Raw genomic sequence first — 21,363 nt, forward strand, 5'->3', positions numbered from 1 at the left:
TCACAGTCTATAGGTTTAGGGTGCAGAGACATAAGGTTGGGGTAGATTGTTACATTGGTTGTATTTGCAGCAGTGAGTCAGGCAGTTCCTGTACATGTATTAGCTTGGTTCGGATGCAGGAGAGATGGTAAGCCTCTCTGAATAGGTGGGTTTTCAAGGATCGTCTGAAGCTATACAAGGTTGGAGACAGTCTGATGGAGCGGGGTTGAGAGTTCCAGAGGACAGGAGCAGCACGTGCGAAGTCTTGGAGGCGGGAGTGGGATGTAGAGATAACAGGAGTGTAGAGACGTAGGTCAGAGGTTGATCGAAGAGGACGGGATGGGGAGTATTTCACGATGAGAGAGGAAATATAGTTGGGAGTTAGACTGTTGAGTGCTTTGTAGGTTAGGGCTAATACTTTAAATTGTATTCTGGAGTGTATGGGGAGCCAGAATACAATTTAAAGTATTAGCCCTAACCTACAGTAATGTTGCAACTTACAGAGGGATACAAACAACAAATACAGCTGTATTATCCCCTACTGGTGGCCAGAGTCAACATATACAGCTGCACTACTGCATATTGGCAGACAGAGATAACATATATGGCTGTACTTCTGCCCACTAGTGGCCAAAGTCAACACATACAGCTGTACACCTTTCTACTGTCGAACAGAGCGAACATATATGGTTGTACTATTGCCCCCTAGTGGTCAAAATGAACATATGCAGAAGTACTAATGCTGCTGGTGGACAGAGCTAACATACTGTATATGGTTGTACTAATTCCCACTAGTTGTCAAAGTCAACATATACGGCTGTACTACTGCCTACTGGTAGACAGAGATAACATATATGGCTATACTACAGCCTACTGGTGGACAGAGATAACATATACGGCTGTACTACAGCCTACTGGTGGACAGAGATAACATATACGGCTGTACTACAGCCTACTGGTGGACAGAGATAACATATACGGCTGTACTACAGCCTACTGGTGGACAGAGATAACATATACGGCTGTACTACTGCCTACTGGTAAACAGAGATTACATATACGGCTGTACTACAGCCTACTGGTGGACAGAGATAACATATACGGCTGTACTACTGCCTACTGGTGAACAGAGATAACATATACGGCTGTACTACAGCCTACTGGTGGACAGAGATAACATATACGGCTGTACTACAGCCTACTGCTGCACAGAGATAACATATACGGCTGTACTACAGCCTACTGGTGAACAGAGATAACATATACGGCTGTACTACAGCTTACTGGTAAAAAGAGATAACATATAAGGCTGTACTTCTGGCCACTAGTGGACAAAGTTATCATATACAGCTGTACTACTGCCTACTGGTGGCCAGAGCCAACACAGGCGTAGATAAGAAGCTGGCGCGCTAATGATATTGTGGGATGCGATAAGCTGGACATCGCTAACATTAGCGCGCCTCTCGATATGACAAGCCCATGGTAAATCTCACTTACCAGAGAAGGGTTAGCGTGGCCGATTTCACTCTAGCGGAACCCTTTACTTTTAATGGAGATCACAACCACACTAAATAGCGCTCATATTACAAATTAAACGCTATATGGTGCGCTCAAGTGAAAACCAAAACTGCTAGAATATTTAGCGCGACTTGAGACTTGAAGTAAAGTGTATTAAAATAAAATATTACATTCATATATACATTTTAAAAGGACCACTAAAAACAGTAGAATTGCATTATTAAAAAGCGCATAATAAAAAGACACACTCATTTGCCGGCTCGCTGTATCATGTGACAGCCATAAGCCAATCACAGACTAGTATACGTATACCCTATGAACTTGTGCACATGCTCAGTAGGAGCTGGTGCCTCAGAAAGTGTGTATATAAATTTGATAATGGAAGTAAATTAGAAAGTCTCTTAAAACTCCATGCACTTTCTAAATCATTGGACTTTAGTTTCCCTTTAAAAAAAAAATATAATTTTAATATTGATAAAAGGTTTTAAACGTGTTAAAAAGGGATATGGTATATGGCAAGGTCACTGACTGGAAAGGACTCCAATGTGTGTGTGTGTATATATATATAATTGTATGTGCCTATTAAGTGTAAATATGTATGTGCAGCTATTTATATATATATATACGACTCGTCTCTTTGGATCTGAGATTTTTGCCACTCGGCATTTGCAAGATTATACTTGTCCTGATGAAGGCCCAACTGAGGGCCGAAACGTCGACCATGTATTAGTGATTCAACTAAATAAATAAAACATTATTTTTCTTCTAAACAAATCCTGAGAGTGCCCTTCTTCTACACTGATATCTACATTCATTTTTTATAAGGATTGCACCCAGTTCGTGGCTGCTCCACCTGGTTGGAGTGCTGGGCTACAGGCTATTCGACTTATATATATATATATATATATATTTATACACACACATCTATCTATCTATATATATATATATACACACACACACTTTTGAGATCTTCCCATTCAATATAGTTTTTATAAGAATTGTAATATGCTTTGAATAGAAATGCTTTAAATTCCTATGTTCTACACTTAGAAAAAAATGTTTTTTATTTCTCTTGTTAAGTGTAGTCAGTCCACGGGTCATCCATTACTTATGGAATATATCTCTTCCTAACAGGAAGCTGCAAGAGGATCACCCAAGCAGAGCTGCTATATAGCTCCTCCCCTCACATGTCATATTCAGTCATTCTCTTGCAGCCTAACTAAAGATAGGTCGCTGTGAGAGGTCTGTGGTGTTTTTTAAATTAGTTTATTTCTACAATCAAAAGTTTGTTATTTTAAATGGCACCGGAGTGTGCTGTTTGTTCTCAGGCAGCATTAGAAGAAGAATCTGCCTGCGTTTTCTATGATCTTAGCAGACGTAACTAAGATCCACTGGCTGTTCTCATCTGAGGAGTGAGGTAACTTCAGAGAAGGGGAATAGCATGCAGGGCCCCCTGCAAACGAGGTATGTGCAGTAAATTATTTTTCTGAGGAATGGAATTGACTGAGAAAATACTGCTGATACCAATGTAAAGGAAGTTCAGCCTTAAATGCAGTGATAGCGACTGGTATTAGGCTGATGAGTGTGTGTACACTGAATGTATTTTTCTAAGGAATGGAATTGACTCTGAAAATACTGTTAATACTGAAATAATGTATGAGCCTTAACTGCAGTAAAAGCGACTGGTAGCAGGCTTATTAATAACAATTCATAACTTTTCAAATGTATGTTTAAAACGTTTACTGGCATGTTAATCGTTTTTTGTGAGGTACTTGGTGATAAAACTTATTGGGGCATGATTTTTACCACATGGCCATCTTTGTTTTCTGCATAGAAACAGTTATCTGAGCTTCCCCACTGTTGTAATATGAGCGGGAGGGGCCTATTTTAGCGCTTTTTTGCACAGTAAAAATTCAGTCGCAATCTGTCTACTTCATCCTCCATGATCCAGATCGTCTCTAGAGAGCTCAGGGGTCTTCAAAATTCATTTTGAGGGAGGTAATCAGTCACAGCAGAACTGTGACAGTGTGTTTTGACTGTGAGAAAAACGTTAATTATTAAATTGTTATCCGTTTTTGGGTATTAAGGGGTTAATCATCCATTTGCTGGTGGGTGCAATCCTTTGCTAACTTAATACATTTACTGTGAAAAATTGGTTGCTATAACTATTTTGGTTCATTGTTATTTCAACTGTGACAGCTTTTTGTGCTTCTTAAAGGCACAGTAGCGTTTTTTATATTGCTTGTAAATTTATTTAGAAAAGTATTTCCAAGCTTGCTAGTCTCATTGCTAGTCTGTTTAAACATGTCTGACACAGATGAATCTCTTTGTTCACTATGTTTAAAGGCCAATGTGGAGCCCAATAGAAATTTATGTACTAATTGCATTGATGTTACTTTAAATAAAAGTCAATCTTTACATGTAAAGAAATTATCACCAGACAACGAGGGGGAAGTTATGCCGACTAACTCTCCTCACGTGTCAGTACCTTCGCCTCCCGCTCAGGAGGTGCGTGATTTTGTGGCGCCAAGTACATCAGGGAGGCCCTTACAAATCACTTTGCAAGACATGGCTACTGTTATGAGCAAGCGCGATAGCTCTGGGTTAAGGACAGAGCGCGCGGATGAGGTGAGAGCCATGTCAGATACTGCGTCACAATTTGCAGAACATGAAGACGGAGAGCTTCATTCTGTGGGTGACGGATCTGATCCAGGGAGACTGGATTCAGAGATTTCTAATTTTAAATTTAAGCTTGAGAACCTCCACATATTGCTAGGGGAGGTATTAGCGGCTCTGAATGATTGTAACACGGTTGCAATTCCAGAAAAATTATGTAGGTTGGATAGATACTATGCGGTACCGGTGTGTACTGACGTGTTTCCTATACCTAAAAGGCTTACAGAGATTATTAGCAAGGAGTGGGATAGACCTGGTGTGCCTTTTTCCCCTCCTCCTATATTTAGGAAAATGTTTCCTATAGACGCCACCACACGAGACTTATGGCAGACGGTCCCTAAGGTGGAGGGAGCAGTTTCTACTTTAGCTAAGCGTACCACTATCCCGGTGGAGGATAGTTGTGCCTTTTCAGATCCAATGGATAAGAAATTAGAGGGTTACCTTAAGAAAATGTTTGTTCAACAAGGTTTTATCTTACAGCCCCTTGCATGCATTGCGCCTGTCACTGCTGCGGCGGCATTCTGGTTTGAGTCTCTGGAAGAGGCCATTCGCACAGCTCCATTGGATGAAATTATGAGCAAGCTTAAAGCACTTAAGCTAGCTAACGCATTTGTTTCTGATGCCGTCGTACATTTAACCAAACTTACGGCTAAGAACTCCGGATTCGCCATCCAAGCGCGCAGAGCGCTATGGCTTAAATCCTGGTCAGCTGACGTGACTTCTAAATCTAAATTGCTTAATATTCCTTTCAAAGGGCAGACCTTATTCGGGCCCGGCTTGAAAGAAATTATAGCTGACATTACGGGAGGTAAGGGCCATGCTCTACCTCAGGACAGGGCCAAATCAAAGGCCAAACAGTCTAATTTTCGTGCCTTTCGTAACTTCAAGGCAGGAGCAGCATCAACTTCCTCCGCTCCAAAACAGGAAGGAGCTGTTGCTCGTTACAGGCAGGGCTGGAAAATTAACCAGTCCTGGAACAAGGGCAAGCAGGCCAAGAAACCTGCCGCTGCCCCTAAGACAGCATGAAGAGAGGGCCCCCTATCCGGAAACGGATCTAGTGGGGGGCAGACTTTCTCTCTTCGCCCAGGCTTGGGCAAGAGATGTCCAGGATCCCTGGGCGTTGGAGATCATATCTCAGGGATATCTCCTGGACTTCAAAACTTCTCCTCCACAAGGGAGATTTCATCTTTCAAGGTTATCAGCAAACCAAATAAAGAAAGAGGCGTTTCTACGCTGTGTACAAGACCTCTTACTAATGGGGGTGATCCACCCAGTTCCGCGGACGGAACACGGGCAAGGATTCTATTCAAATCTATTTGTGGTTCCCAAGAAAGAGGGAACCTTCAGACCAATCTTGGACTTAAAAATCCTAAACAAATTCCTAAGAGTTCCATCATTCAAAATGGAAACTATTCGAACCATCCTTCCCATGATCCAAGAGGGTCAGTACATGACCACAGTGGACTTAAAGGATGCCTACCTTCACATACCGATTCACAAGGATCATTATCGGTACCTAAGATTTGCTTTCCTAGACAGGCATTACCAGTTTGTAGCTCTTCCCTTCGGATTAGCTACGGCTCCAAGAATCTTTACAAAAGTTCTGGGCTCACTTCTGGCGGTACTAAGACCGCGAGGCATAGCGGTGACTCCGTACCTAGACGACATTCTGATACAAGCGTCAAGTTTTCAAACTGCCAAGTCTCATACAGAGATAGTTCTGGCATTTCTGAGGTCGCATGGGTGGAAGGTGAACGTGGAAAAGAGTTCTCTATTACCACTTACAAGGGTTCCCTTTCTAGGGACTCTTATAGATTCTGTAGAGATTAAAATTTACCTGACAGAGGCCAGGTTATCAAAACTTCTAAATGCTTGCCGTGTCCTTCATTCCATTCCACACCCGTCAGTAGCTCAGTGCATGGAAGTAATCGGCTTAATGGTAGCGGCAATGGACATAGTACCATTTGCGCGCCTACATCTCAGACCGCTGCAATTGTGCATGCTAAGTCAGTGGAACGGGGATTACTCAGATTTGTCCCCCCTACTAAATCTGGATCAAGAGACCAGAGATTCTCTTCTATGGTGGCTTTCTCGGCCACATCTGTCCAAGGGGATGACCTTTCGCAGGCCAGATTGGACGATTGTAACAACAGACGCCAGCCTTCTAGGCTGGGGCGCAGTCTGGAACTCCCTGAAGGCTCAGGGATTATGGACTCCGAAGGAGAAACTCCTCCCAATAAATATTCTGGAATTAAGAGCAATATTCAATGCTCTCCTAGCTTGGCCTCAGTTAGCAACTCTGAGGTTCATCAGATTTCAGTCGGACAACATCACGACTGTGGCTTACATCAACCATCAAGGGGGAACCAGAAGTTCCCTAGCGATGTTGGAAGTCTCAAAGATAATTCGCTGGGCAGAGTCTCACTCTTGCCACCTGTCAGCGATTTACATCCCAGGCGTGGAGAACTGGGAGGCGGATTTTCTAAGTCGCCAGACTTTTCATCCGGGGGAGTGGGAACTTCATCCGGAGGTCTTTGCTCAACTGATTAATCGTTGGGGCAAACCAGATCTGGATCTCATGGCGTCTCGCCAGAACGCCAAGCTTCCTTGTTACGGATCCAGGTCCAGGGACCCGGGAGCGGTGCTGATAGATGCTCTGACAGCCCCTTGGGTCTTCAACGTGGCTTATGTGTTTCCACCATTCCCGATGCTTCCTCGTTTGATTGCCAAGATCAAACAGGAGAGAGCTTCGGTGATTCTGATAGCGCCTGCGTGGCCACGCAGGACCTGGTATGCAGACCTAGTGGACATGTCGTCCTGTCCACCGTGGTCTCTGCCTCTGAGACAGGACCTTCTAATTCAGGGTCCTTTCAACCATCCAAATCTAATTTCTCTGAGGCTGACTGCATGGAGATTGAACGCTTGATTCTATCAAAGCGTGGCTTCTCGGAGTCGGTTATTGATTCCTTAATACAGGCTAGGAAGCCTGTTACCAGAAAAATTTACCATAAGATTTGGCGTAAATATTTATATTGGTGCGAATCCAAGAGTTACTCATGGAGTAAGGTTAGGATTCCTAGGATATTGTCCTTTCTACAAGAGGGTTTAGAAAAGGGCTTATCTGCTAGTTCGTTAAAGGGACAGATTTCGGCTCTGTCTATTCTTCTACACAAACGTCTGGCTGAAGTTCCAGACGTTCAGGCTTTAGCTAGGATTAAGCCTGTGTTTAAGACTGTTGCTCCGCCGTGGAGCTTAAACTTAGTTCTTAACGTTCTTCAAGGCGTTCCATTTGAACCCCTTCATTCCATTGATATCAAGCTGTTATCCTGGAAGGTTCTGTTTTTGATGGCTATTTCCTCGGCTCGAAGAGTCTCTGAGTTATCTGCCTTACATTGTGATTCTCCTTATCTGATTTTTCATTCAGACAAGGTAGTTCTGCGTACTAAACCTGGGTTCTTACCTAAGGTAGTTACTAACAGAAATATCAATCAAGAGATTGTTGTTCCATCACTGTGTCCTAACCCTTCTTCAAAGAAGGAACGACTTTTGCATAATCTGGACGTAGTCCGTGCCCTGAGGTTCTATTTGCAGGCAACTAAAGATTTTCGTCAAACTTCTTCCCTGTTTGTCGTTTACTCTGGACAGAGAAGAGGTCAAAAGGCTTCGGCTACCTCTCTCTCTTTTTGGCTTCGTAGCATAATACGTTTAGCCTATGAGACTGCTGGACAGCAGCCTCCTGAAAGGATTACAGCTCATTCTACTAGAGCTGTGGCTTCCACCTGGGCCTTTAAAAATGAGGCCTCTGTTGAACAGATTTGCAAGGCTGCAACTTGGTCTTCACTTCACACTTTTTCAAAATTTTACAAATTTGACACTTTTGCTTCTTCAGAGGCTATTTTTGGGAGAAAGGTACTTCAGGCAGTGGTTCCTTCTGTTTAATGTTCCTGCCTTGTCCCTCCCTTCATCCGTGTACTTTAGCTTTGGTATTGGTATTTCATAAGTAATGGATGACCCGTGGACTGACTACACTTAACAAGAGAAAACATAATTTATGCTTACCTGATAAATTTATTTCTCTTGTAGTGTAGTCAGTCCACGGCCCGCCCTGTCTTTAAGGCAGATCTAAATTTTAATTAAACTCCAGTCACCACTGCACCCTATGGTTTCTCCTTTCTCGTCTGGTTTTGGTCGAATGACTGAATATGACATGTGAGGGGAGGAGCTATATAGCAGCTCTGCTTGGGTGATCCTCTTGCAGCTTCCTGTTAGGAAGAGATATATTCCATAAGTAATGGATGACCCGTGGACTGACTACACTACAAGAGAAATAAATTTATCAGGTAAGCATAAATTATGTTTTTATTTTAAATAAATATAAATATATATATATATATATATATATATATATATATATATCTGTATGTACAATATCTATCTATATATATTCTCTCTCTCTCTATATATATATATATATATATATATATATATATATATATATATATATATATATATATATATATATATATATATATATATATATATATATATTACAAATATAAAAAAAAAAAAAGAAAAGTATAATTTGTTAATGGTAGAATAGCTGCCATTAACAAAGATGGCAGACAGTAGAGTGAGGGGAGAGGGTTATAGAGCTGGTTGGGGGGAGAGATCAGGGTGGTGGGTGAAGAGGGATCCCTACAATACAAAAAATGAAAAATAAAATATTAAAAAAAAAAATCAATAAAATCCCTAAACCTCATACTGGCAGACTGTCTGCTAGTACCTAAGATGGTGGTGACCAGTGGTGGGTGAGAGAGGGAAGAGAGCTGTTTGGAAGGGATCAGGGAGAGAGGTGTCAGGTGGGAGGGTAATCCTTACACTAGAGCAAATATTAAAGGGACAGTCTACACCAGAATTTGTATTGTTTTAAAAGATAGATAAACCCTTTATTACCCATTCCCCAGTTTTGCATAACCAACAGTTATATTAATTAGGGATGCACCGATACCGATACTAGTATCGGTACCGATACCAAGTATTTGCATGAGTACTTGTACTCGTGCAAATGCACCGATACTTAAACCGAATAATGGGGGGTAGAGGGGAGCGCTAAATAGGCCGAGGATGGGGAAGGGAGTACCGATTAGGCTAAGATATTCCAAACGTTAAGAGTGACCTCAAACTAGGTCAAAGGATTCTTAATAAAACAATGTGTTTAAAAATGATGTCTAAAATATGAAATTTATTCCACACAATAGTTAAAAATAATCGTAGATGCTGGTTAACTGCTCAAAGGGGTATATACAATGTTGAAAAAATCCGTTATACACATACAATAATCATGGATCCATGTTACAGATAAAAATAAAAACTTATTAAAATCAAGTTTATATACTTAGAAAACGGTTGACGGTGAAGGCCAGGAGTACATGGCCGAAACGCGTCGACTGATTTGAGTAAGCATAATACTGATATATCAACTAAACAGTTTGTATATGTTATAGTATTGTTTGTTTCCTTTACAGGTTTTTATTCATACCTCAATTTGTTTGTTTGCATCGTATCAACACTGAGTCACTTCTTTATTGCACAGAAATCATCACATCACATTGGACACTTTGGATTTATAGACACTCAGCATTTGAAATGTTTTTTGGCTGACATTTATTTTCCCACACATTTTTGGATTATTTTTCCTACACAATTTTGGAAGATTTTCACTTTTATATCTTTTTTATTACTTTTTTGTGATCACAGGAATTTTTTCACCATTTTTTCACATTTCCTACACTTTTTCAATTGGACAAGAATAAGTTATTATCTTATGTTTGGATAAAAGACTAACCATATACAACCTCTAAAGTTTCACCGTCAACCGTTTTCTAAGTATATAAACTTGATTTTAATAAGTTTTTATTTTTTATTTTTATCTGTAACATGGATCCATGATTATTGTATGTGTATAACGGATTTTTTCAACATTGTATATACCCCTTTGAGCAGTTAACCAGCATCTACGATTATTTTTAACTATTGTGTGGAATAAATTTCATATTTTAGACATCATTTTTAAACACATTGTTTTATTAAGAATCCTTTGACCTAGTTTGAGGTCACTCTTAACGTTTGGAATATCTTAGCCTAATCGGTACTCCCTTCCCCATCCTCAGCCTATTTGGCGCTCACCTCTACCCCCCATTATTCATTTTCATATTGGGTCCACTAGGGTACCCGCTGAGGAGAGCTAGAGGTATCCCCTACCCCTTTCCCTGTTCTGTTTTTTGCGCAGGATATACACTCAATCTTTTAACTTAAACCGATACCTCCACTTCCTACCCATATGCTATCTTGTGGCGTTTTTTCAAACTGCATGTTCCCATTTCATTTTAAACTGGAGTGGAGACTAAACTAAAAATTGTTTACTACTGTTCTGCCAATACAAATTGCTGTTATTTGTATTATTGTAGGAGAGATCACTGTACCTCGTTCAGTCAAACCCCTGAAGTACTGGGCAGTTAATAAACAGATTTCCAGCTCTGCCTAAAATGGCCCAAAAATATCTTTCTGCCCCATGCAGTAGTGTGGAAAGTGAAAGACTGTTCAACTTAGAGTCGAACCTCCATACACATGTCAGATTGATGTTATATAGAAGCCCTACAACCCAATTGCATCACCCCTTTAAATTTAATATTTTATTGTAATATTTTTTATTTATAAACATGTTCAGTGACATTATTTCATAATGTCTTTTGAATTACAGCCCTTTATAATTATAAAGAAGGAATCTTAAATAATTAGTCTGTATTGTGCTTGGTAAACTGTCACATGACATTAAAAAAAAAAGTATCGGTAATTGGTATCGGCGAGTATTTGAAAACAAGTATCAGTACTTGTACTCAGTCATAAAAAAATGGTATCGGTGCTACCCTAATATTAATATACTTTTAACCTCTGTGATTATCTTGCATCTAAGCCTCTGCAAACTGCCCCTTTATTTCAGTTCTTTTGACAGACTTGCAGTTTAGCCAATCAGTGCCTGCTCCCAGATAACTTCACGTGCACGAGCACAGTGTTATCTATATGAAACACATGAACTAACACCCTCTAGTCTACTGTTAAAATGCATTCTGAAAAGAGGTGGCCTTCAAGGTCTAAGAAATTAGCATATGAACCTCCTAGGTTAAGCTTTCAACTAAGAATACCAAGAGAACAAAGCAAAATTGGTGATAAAAGTAAATTAGAAAATTGTTTAAAAGTACATGCCCTATCTGAATCATGAAAGTTTATTTTGGCCTAGACTGTCCCTTTAATCTTACATGCTACCGGATTAGCCCCTTCAGAGTCGGGAGTGTGGTGGGCAGCTGCAATTAGGGCTTTCTAATTACCAAAAACCTATAGCAAAGCCATGCATGTCTTCTATTTCTTTACAATGGGGACCGTAGAGAAGCTTTTACAACCAGTTGCCATATGACTGCAGTAGTTGTGTGTAAATAATAATTTCAGTGAGAACCCAAGGTATTGATCTAGGCCCATTTTGGTATATTTGATGCAACTATTTGGCCTCCAAATACGAACATATAAACGTTTTTTGCAAAGTTTGGGTTTGCCAACTTTAGAAATATATATAGTTTTGGGGGTTAATTTTGAGAATTTGGGCAGTTCTGCTATACCAAATAAGTATTAGCCTATTGCATCATTTTAGACATAGCTGCAGAAAAAAGACCTTAAAATGATCAAAAATAATAAAACATATGTTTGGTGTTAGCTGAATCAGAGGATGCCAATGAACACATTTTATGGGTGTTTTTTACAGTTAGTTAAGTTTTTGTGAAATGTGATAATTAATCTTTCAATACATCATTTTTTGGGGGTAATTTTACAATAATTTCTGAACTCTGTTCAAACTATCATCCTCTTAAAGGGATATGAAACCCAAAAATGTTCTTTTGTGAATCAGACAGAGCAGACCATTTTAAAAAAAGTTTCCAATTTACTTCCATTATGAAATTTGATTTTCTGTGTTGAAGAGATACCTAGGTAGGCATCTGAAGCACTACATGACAGGACATAGTGCTGCCATCTAGTGCTCTTGCAAATGGACAACATTCTTGCAAAACTGCTGCCACATAGTGCTCTAGAAATGGGCCGGCTACTAAGCATACATATGCTTTTCAACAAAAGATACCAAAAGAACAAAGACAAAATTGATAATAGAAGTAAACTAGGAAGCTATTTAAAATCGCATGCTCTATCTGAATCCTGAAAAAAAATAGGTTTCATGTCCCTTTAAAAAAGCAACACACTTTTAAATAAAGTGTTTCTATTGGCACAAAGAAAAACATAGCAAATACGACAGAACACATACTAAGGTCAGAATATTCACAGTTTAACCACCTCCGGCGGTACAAAACCTATTTGACATAGGAGATTGATGGAGTTCTGTATAAGATGACCAAGCTTCTACAGTCACCTAACATAAACCCAAAAGGGTTCTTTTGGGATGAGTTGGACTGCAGAGTTAAAGGGACAGTATACACCAATAACTGCATGTAACAGACACTACTATAAAGAAGAATATGCACAGAAACTGATCTAAAAATTCAGTATAAAACCTTTTAAAAACTTACTTAGAAGCTCTCAGTTTAGCACTGTTGATGAGGTTAGGCTGGGACACCCACTGAAAGGGGGTGAGAAAGATGAAAAAGCAGACACTCCCCCCACTGCCCCCGCATAAGAAAAGACCCATTACACAAACAGGAGCAGCAGGAGTCTGTAGACTTCAGTATACATCTGATACTTTGGGGCTTGGTTAGGAGTCTGAAAATCAGCACACAATGTTATTAAAAACTATACATTTTTATAAAAATACTACCAGATGGGCTATATAAATGGATCATCTACAAAACATTTATGCAAAGAAAAATCTAGTGTACAATGTCCCTTTAAGGAAAAGCAGTTGAAAAGTGCTGGGCATATATGGAAACTCCTTCACAACTGTTTGAAAAGCATCTCAGGCGGCAACCTCGTCATGAAGTTGGCTGACAGAATGCCAAGAGCGGTTAACAAGGCTAAGGGTGGCCACTTTGAAGAATAGTTCTGATTGGTTTAACATTTTTGTGGTCACTGCACAATTACATTGCGTTACTTTATAGTTTTGATGGCTTTACAACTATTCTAAAATGTGTAAAATAGTAAATAAAAAAAAAAACCTTCTATGAGTTGGTGCTTGAAACTTTTGATTGGCACTGTTTGTATGTAAGGGTTAATCTTAGCCACTGGCTGATGCCATTTCCCTAGTTATTTTATTTTTGGTAGGCTTGGAGAGACAGGGTAGAGTGGGCGCTCAGGAACTAGGGTCTTGAGAATGTCTGTGGATTTTTCATTCATGGTTGATTTAGCAGATGGTCCTTGTAGGGACAAAAATGATTGAATACTGTACGTTGATGAGCGTCTGGCAAATATGTTGTTGCAGACTATAGTATGCTTAAAGGGACACTGAACCCAAATTTTTCTTTTGTGATTCGGATAGAGCATGCAATTTTCAGCAACTTTCTAATTGACTCCTATTATCAAATGTTAGTCTTTCTCTTGGTATCTTTATTTGAAAAGCAAGAATGTCATTTTAGATGCCGGCCCATTTTTGGTGAACAACCTGGGTTGTTCTTGCTGATTGGTGGATAAATTCACCCACCAATAAACCAAGTGCTGTCCAGGGTACTGAACCAAATATTCTTAGCTTAGATGCCTTCTTTTTTTAAATAAAGATAGCAAGAGAACGAAGAAAAAATTATAATAGGCGTAAATTAGAAAGTTGCTTAAAATTGCATGCTCTATTTGAATCACAAAATAAAAAATGTGGGTTCAATGTCTCTTTAAAGGGACAGTCCAGTTAAAATTAAACTTTCAAGATTCAGATGGGGAATGCAATTTCAAAAAACTTTCCAATTTACTTTTACCATCAAATTTGCTTTGTTCTCTTTGTATTCTTTGTTGAAAGATTAACCTAGGTAGGCTCATTATATGCTAATGTACAAGGCCTTGAAGGCCACCTCTCATCTCAGTGTATTTTGACAGTTTTTCCCTGCTAGACAGCACTAGTTCATGTGTGTCATATAGATAACATTGTGTTATTTATGAGTCAGCACTGATTGGCTAAAATGCAAGTCTGGCAAAAGATCGAAGATAAGGAAGCAGTTGGTTATACAAAACTAGCAAATGGGTAATAAAGGGATTATCTATCTTTGTAAACAATAACAATTCTGGAGTAGACTGTCCCTTTAATAACACAGACCGTTGAGTTTGGACAATCAGACAGATTAAGAGAAAGTACAGAACATATTTCTGTGATTGGCCACACTCATGTGCCTGAATGATTCAGTTAATAATACCATACAATATCAGTGCTGGAGTCATGGCACAACATGCTACAAGTTGCTACGGTAACAGAACAAGGAATATAATTTTGTTGCACCTCATGGGGATATTGAAAAACACTGCCCCCCCCATTCCATACTTTATTTACAGCAATGGCAGATAAAGAATATATCATCTGAGATCAAAGGCTAAATTAAAAAAGTACAACAATGTGAATTAAAGGGACAGCTTTTACAGACTTTTTTTATGGGCCATTATAATTGAAAAATTACAAGTTTTAATTCTTTAGAGCATGTCAACACTCTTAAAGGGATATGAAACCCAAAATTTTTCTTTCATGATTCAGATAGAACAAACAATTTTAAACAACTTTCTAATTTATTTCTGTTATCGAATTTGCTTAGTTCTTTTGGTATCCTTTGCTGAAAAGTACACTTAGGTAGACTCAGGTGGTGGGAGCTAGGTGTCGATTGATGGCTGCATATAAATGACTCTGGTCATTGGCTTACCAATGTGTTGGGCTAGCTCTCAGTAGTGCATTGCTGCTCATTCAACAATGGATACCAAGAGAATTAAGCAAATTGACAATAGAAGTAAATTGGAAATTTGTTGAAAAATGTATGATCTATGTGAATCATGAAAAAAAAATGGTTTCATGTCCCTTTAATCCTTGCAAAGGATTTAAATACATAGTTGAAGAGTCACTCTAGGGCTGTAAAGAACTGCTTGTCCTGAGTTTAAACTGTTGCTGTACAGTTGCACAGCTGGGTTGTGCGACAAGTGATGACTAGGTCAGTGACAGTTTTCACTAGGGATCAGTGGTTCTCTGCAGCTCACAAACAGGTTTTAACTATGTGTTTAACCATTTTGCAAACTATGTGTTTAACCCCAACACAAAGTTGGATCTTTATATCACAGCTGTGAGGATTAGAAAGGATCTAGATGGTGTGAAGTGGGGGACACCTAAAGGTGTCTTGGGCACTCTAAACCAGGACGCCAGGGCCTAAATTTAAGGAGCCAGTGGCTCCCTGGCATCTGGGTTTGTCGAGCCAAAGGTTTCTTGTTTTTTTATCTCTCTCCTCTAACTCTTCTATCTCTCATATAAAACAAGAAATATTTATGTGTGCAAAAATCAGACAGAGGCAGGTGCGACATCTCCGAAACATCACATTTGCACAAATAAATGTGTGATTACATCTGAAAATCTAGAGTGCCTGTCTGTGGGGCCGAATATGCTGTCGGTATTTATCGATGTGCAGCGGACATGATATGCTACATTGTATCATGTCCGCTCGCACTTTGATAAATATGCCCCAATGTCTTTAATGTATGCTGTCCTTTGTCGGCACCCTGGTACACGTGGATAGTGAGAATGCTCTCCATTGTTCAAGTGTATATATATTAGAAAAAAATTAAGCTGCATGTGGCATGGAGACTCTAAACCAGGGTGCCAGGGCCTAATTTTAAGGAGCCAGTGGCTCCAGGCACATGGGCTTGTTGAGCCCTGCTATATGCTTAACGCTAGAAGCCCACCTCCTGCTGCAGTCTTTACTGCTAAGTTCCGCAGGGAAGTTTTTCAGCACACAGTAATTTGCGTCTGTCACTAAAATGGCACTACAGGAAGTGTTACTCACAGCCAGAAAATAGAAACAAAGTAGATTTTGCCAACACCGTCAACAACGAATGCTGGTGCATTATTTTTATGCTAACTGTTGAAATATACTAATGTGATCAGAACTAACTCATCTTAGGGACTAGATTACTATAAGTTCTCCGCACAGGCGAGATGGTTTAAGAAGATTCGTCAGTACGGCGAGGTCCCTCTAAGAATTTTAGAAACACAATATTTACCTTGAGAGATGTTTACCTCACTATGTTGAGTTCTGTATGTGAAGGAGAGACTCATATATTAAAATATAAGGTAAAAAAAAAAATCTCAATAGCAAAAACATAGGTCACTCACACCTGGGCGTTCACAAAGAAGTTGCTTCCCAGGTCCACCTGAGTTTCGAGTGGTTCAGAACCCACCTCCTATAAAAGAAATGACTCATCAGTAAATATTACATATAGTGTGGCAAGCATACCCACAGAACAGCACCCTATACCATCTTTCACTATAAATCCACACAAAATCATCCAGTAATACCAGGGGCCTCATTCCACACATAATGGTGTCCACTAGACTTTTTCCAAGTTGGCACAGATTTATCTCAAGCATGCACGTATCTGGCTAATTAACTCATTCAATTTATTTAACCCCTTAACCCAATATGACGTATATATACGTCATGCGGTACTTTGCCTACCGTACCTCATGACAGATATACACGTCGGAGCTGCAGGAAGCTCCAGCAGTATGGAGTTCCTGAGCTCCAGGCATTTGCCTGCATTTGGAACCAGAGCAGGATTGGTGCTACGGGTCCATAAGAAGGCAGATGCCAGATCGTTACAGACGGTGACACTGTTGCTGATGCCGGCAGGATGTGTGGGAGGGAAACCAAGATGCGGGTGGGCAGTCCAGCGGCGGAGGGGGGAGGGAAGGCGAGGGAGTGGCGTGTCCCTACACTGCAAAAAAATAAAATAAAGGGAAAGGGAGGGATGGGGGGGGGGCAACACTATAGAAAAAAGGTGGGGTGGGGGGAATCAATCATGTGAAATATAGAGAGCCCTGTTACCCCTCATTTGAAAGAGGCTTCTCTCCACATTCAAATTATATATCAGATGTATTTATGGATGAGAAACAATATTGTTTCAGAGCCCCTGTCCTTTTTATGTTTAACCTGGTATCTAATGGATTAATATATTGCTGATTTGCCTAGAATGTTACTCTTTTGAAAGAGGAAATTCTCCTTTTATTTCAAATGAGAGGTCTCTCTAGATTTTAGGGAAGCTGAGTATAGAGCTTTTTTATTGATCCTTTCTGAGAGTTATTTATCATCCTTATGCCAAACCTGGGGCTGCCTATTCCAAAAAGTATACCAGTACTGCTACATACAGTTGTGTCTTAAAGGGACACTGAACTCAATTTTCATTTATCCATTTTTCTTCGTTCTCTTGCTATCTTTATTTTAAAAGCAGGAAGGTAAATCTTAGCAGCCAGACCATTTTAGCTTCAGCACCATGGATAGCGCTTGCTTATTGGAGGCTGACATTTACCCACCAATAAATAAGCAGGCATAACCCAGGTTCTCAACCAAAAATGGGTCGGCTCCTATGCATTACATTCCTGCTTTTTAAATAAAGATAGCAAGAGAGCGAAGAAAATTTGATAATAGAAGTAAATTAGAAAGTTGCTTAAAATCGCATGCTCTATCTGAATCATGAAAGAATTTTTTTTGGGTTTAGTGTCCCTTTAACCCCTTAACGACCAAGAACGTGCCAGGTACGTCCTGCAAAAACTGTCAGTTAGTGACAATGGACGTACCTGGCATGTCAGCAGCTGTCAGGGTATTGCAGTGATGCCTCAATATTGAGGCATCCTGCAATACCCTTTTTCAAGCATCAGATGCAGAGAGAGTCACTCTGTGGCCCTCTCTGCACCGGTAGCGATGGTGCCGATTGTTGGTGGGTGGGAGCTTAGCAGGGAGGCGCGTGGGCAGCCCATCGCTACGCAGCATCCGGTAGCGTGCAGGGGGGCCTGCGGGGGCGAGCGTGTGTGTGTGCGCGCACACAGCAACCACTGCCACCAATGATCAATAAATTGCAGTGTGTGGGGGGAAAATAAATAAAAAAAAATATATCAAAGGGTCAGGGAGGGGGAGGGGGGCAGCTACACTCCAGAAAAAGCTATATTTTATAAAAAATAAATTAAAAAAACGTTGGTTTTGGGGGGGAAACTGGGTACTGGCAAATAGCTGCCAGTACCCAAAATGGCGGCAAATAGGTAGCGAGGGGAGGGTTAGAGAGCTGTTTGGGGGGATCAAGGAGGTTGGGGGCTAAGGGGGGTCCATCACAGCAAAATAAATAATTTAAAAAAAATAAAAAAAATTAAAAATAAAAAACTATTTTTTTTTAATTTTAGTACTGGCAGACTTTCTGCCAGTACTTAAGATGGCGGGGACAATTGTGGGGTGGGGGAGGGAAGAGAGCTGTTTGGGAGGGATCAGGGGGTGGGATGTGTCAGGTGGGAGGCTGATCTCTACACTAAAGCTAAAATTAACCCTACAAGCTCCCCAATTAACCCCTTCACTGCTGGGCATAATACAAGTGTGGTGCGCAGCGACATTTAGCGGCCTTCTAATTGCCAAAAAGCAACACCAAAGCCATATATGTCTGCTATTTTTGAACAAAGGGGATCCCAGAGAAGCATTTACAACCATTTGTGCCATAATTGCACAAGCTGTTTGTAAATAATTTCAGTGAGAAACCTAAAGTTTGTGACAAAATTTGTGAAAAAGTGAACTTTTTTTTTATTTGATCGCATTTGGTGGTGAAAGGGTGGCATGAAATATACCAAAATGGGCCTAGATCAATACTTTGGGATGTCTTCTAAAAAAATATATACACATGTCAATGGATATTCAGGGATTCCTGACAGATATCAGTGTCCCAATGTAACTAGCGCTAATTTTGAAAAAAAAAAATGGTTTGGAAATAGAAATGTGCTACTTGTTGTACTTATTGCCCTATAACTTGCAAAAAAACCAAAGAACATGTAAACATTAGGTATTTCTAAACTCAGGACAAAATTTAGAAACTATTTAGCATGGGAGTTTTTGGTGGTTGTAGATGTGTAACAGATTTTGGGGGTCTAAGTTAGAAAAAGTGTGTTTTTTTCCATTTTTTCATCATCTTTTATAATCTTTTTTAAAGTAAATTATAAGATATGATGAAAATAATGATATCTTTAGAAAATCCATGTAATGGCGAGAAAAACGGTATATAATATGTGTGGGTACAGTAAATGAGTAAGAGGAAAATTACAGCTAAACACAAACACAGCAGAAATGTAAAAATAGCCTTTGTTCTTAAGGGTAAGAAAACTGAAAAATGGTCTGGTCATTAAGGGGTTAAAGAGACATTCCAGCCAAAATTAGAATCCACATGGATGCATTTCAGTTTTGAATATAAGTATTTTTGTAATATAGATGTATTAGCAAAAATGCTTCTAATAAAGCAATAGCTGTTTCAAAAGTGTATTTAAGTATGCACCATGCACCAGCATTTTAAACATAGCACTTGCTCAGAGTTGCTTGTACCATCTGGTAATGACTCCATTTTTTAATTGCTGACATAATACAAGCCCCGCTGGAGCTCTGAACAACTGCAGTATTTAACATGCTGGTGCACTGAGAATATCTAGCTATGCTTCACATGCACGTGCAGAGATAAATGTCCACACTAAAACAGTGATAGCTTTAACTAGAAGCATTTTTGCCAATACAATTTATATTACAAATATGTTTCTATTCAAAGATGTAATTCATCTATGTGCATTAAAATTTTGCCCGGAATATCCCTTTAACTCCACTAGCTTACAGCTATGTCTTCACCCCCCCACAGCAGAGCTCCTATACATACATTCAGCTGTACCCCTATATCTCCTCTACATACCTGTAGTCTCTCAATGACATTCTTCAGCTGCAAGTATTGGCTAATTTTCTCATATATAGCATCTCGATTCTCTAGGACCCGCCTGTATAAAAAAAAACCCACACATATCCTATTTTAGACTGTTAGTCTGATATAACAAAATGAGGGTCTATATAATTAAATTGTAATTATGTAATCAGAAGGTGGTGTATATGAAGAAAGTGGTGAGGTGAGTAGAGTACTTTGGATTACGCCTACAGAAATAGCCAACTGGTATCCATTTAAAGAAAACTTTGCCAGTTGGGTGGCATTATGAAGTAGCAGGGTAAGGGCAGTGTAGTACTTTTCAATATTATAACATTTTCTTTTATTTATAAATGTTACTTAAGCTATACAAAGCACAAATGAATTGCAAAATGTAACATAAACTGTTGTGTGCAACCAGCATTGATAAAATGTAATATTAATTTGGCTTAATGGGTGGGTTCACATTAACCCCTTAAGGACCAGCGACGTACCCTGTACGTCGTTGCAGTCCTGGGCTTCTCTCTGCCACAATCTCGCTCAAAACAGCGAGATTGCGCTATTTCTGCATGCCCCACAAGTGGCGCACTGCAGAAATAGATTTGCATTGTTACTGATACAGAGAGGGCCACTCTGTGGCCCTCTCTGCATCGGACAGCGGTGGTGCCAATTGTAGGTGGGTGGGAGTGTAAGGAGGGAGGCGGGTGGGCGTCCCTTCGCTGGAAGAGGCGGGCGGGAGTGGGTGGGACCTCTCAGCCACGCTACAGGGTATAGAAAAAAAAAAAAAAAAAAAAACTGCGTCATTGAGGGATTTCTGCCAGTACTTAAAAGGGACACTGAACCCAATTTTTTTCTTTTGTGATTCAGATAGAGCATGCAATTCTAAGCAACTTTCTAATTTACTCCTATAATCACATTTTTTTCATTCTCTTGGTATCTTTTTTTGAAAAGCAAGAATGTAAGTTTAGATGCCGGCCCATTTTTGGTGAACAACCTGGGCTGTTCTTGCTGATTGGTGAATAAATTCACCCACCAATAAGCAAGTGCTGCCCAGTGTTCTGAACCAAAAATTGTCTGGCTCCTTAGCTTAGATGCCTTCTTTTTCAAATAAAGATAGCAAGAGAACGAAGAAAAATTGATAATAGGAGTAAATTAGAAAGTTGCTTAAAATTGCATGCTCTTTCTGAATCACAAAAGAAAAAAAATGGGGTCAGTGTCCCTTTAAGATGGCGATGACAACTGTAAGGTGGGGAAGGGAAT

General features: G+C 39.8%; 1 protein-coding gene across 1 annotated transcript in view; it reads right to left on the reverse strand.

The window, feature by feature from the left end:
* UXT (ubiquitously expressed prefoldin like chaperone) overlaps positions 1–21,363 on the reverse strand; it is a 50,605-nt gene that overhangs the window by 24,127 nt on the left and 5,115 nt on the right. The window contains exons 2-3 of the mRNA XM_053695946.1: positions 20,101–20,182; positions 16,511–16,578 (exon numbers count right to left, since the gene is read on the reverse strand). Coding sequence (XP_053551921.1) covers positions 16,511–16,578; positions 20,101–20,182 — 150 coding nt within the window. The remainder of the gene's footprint in view (positions 1–16,510; positions 16,579–20,100; positions 20,183–21,363) is intronic.

Source organism: Bombina bombina, chromosome 12 (genome assembly GCF_027579735.1).
Source record: "Bombina bombina isolate aBomBom1 chromosome 12, aBomBom1.pri, whole genome shotgun sequence".
Classification (NCBI taxonomy): Eukaryota; Metazoa; Chordata; class Amphibia; order Anura; family Bombinatoridae; genus Bombina; species Bombina bombina.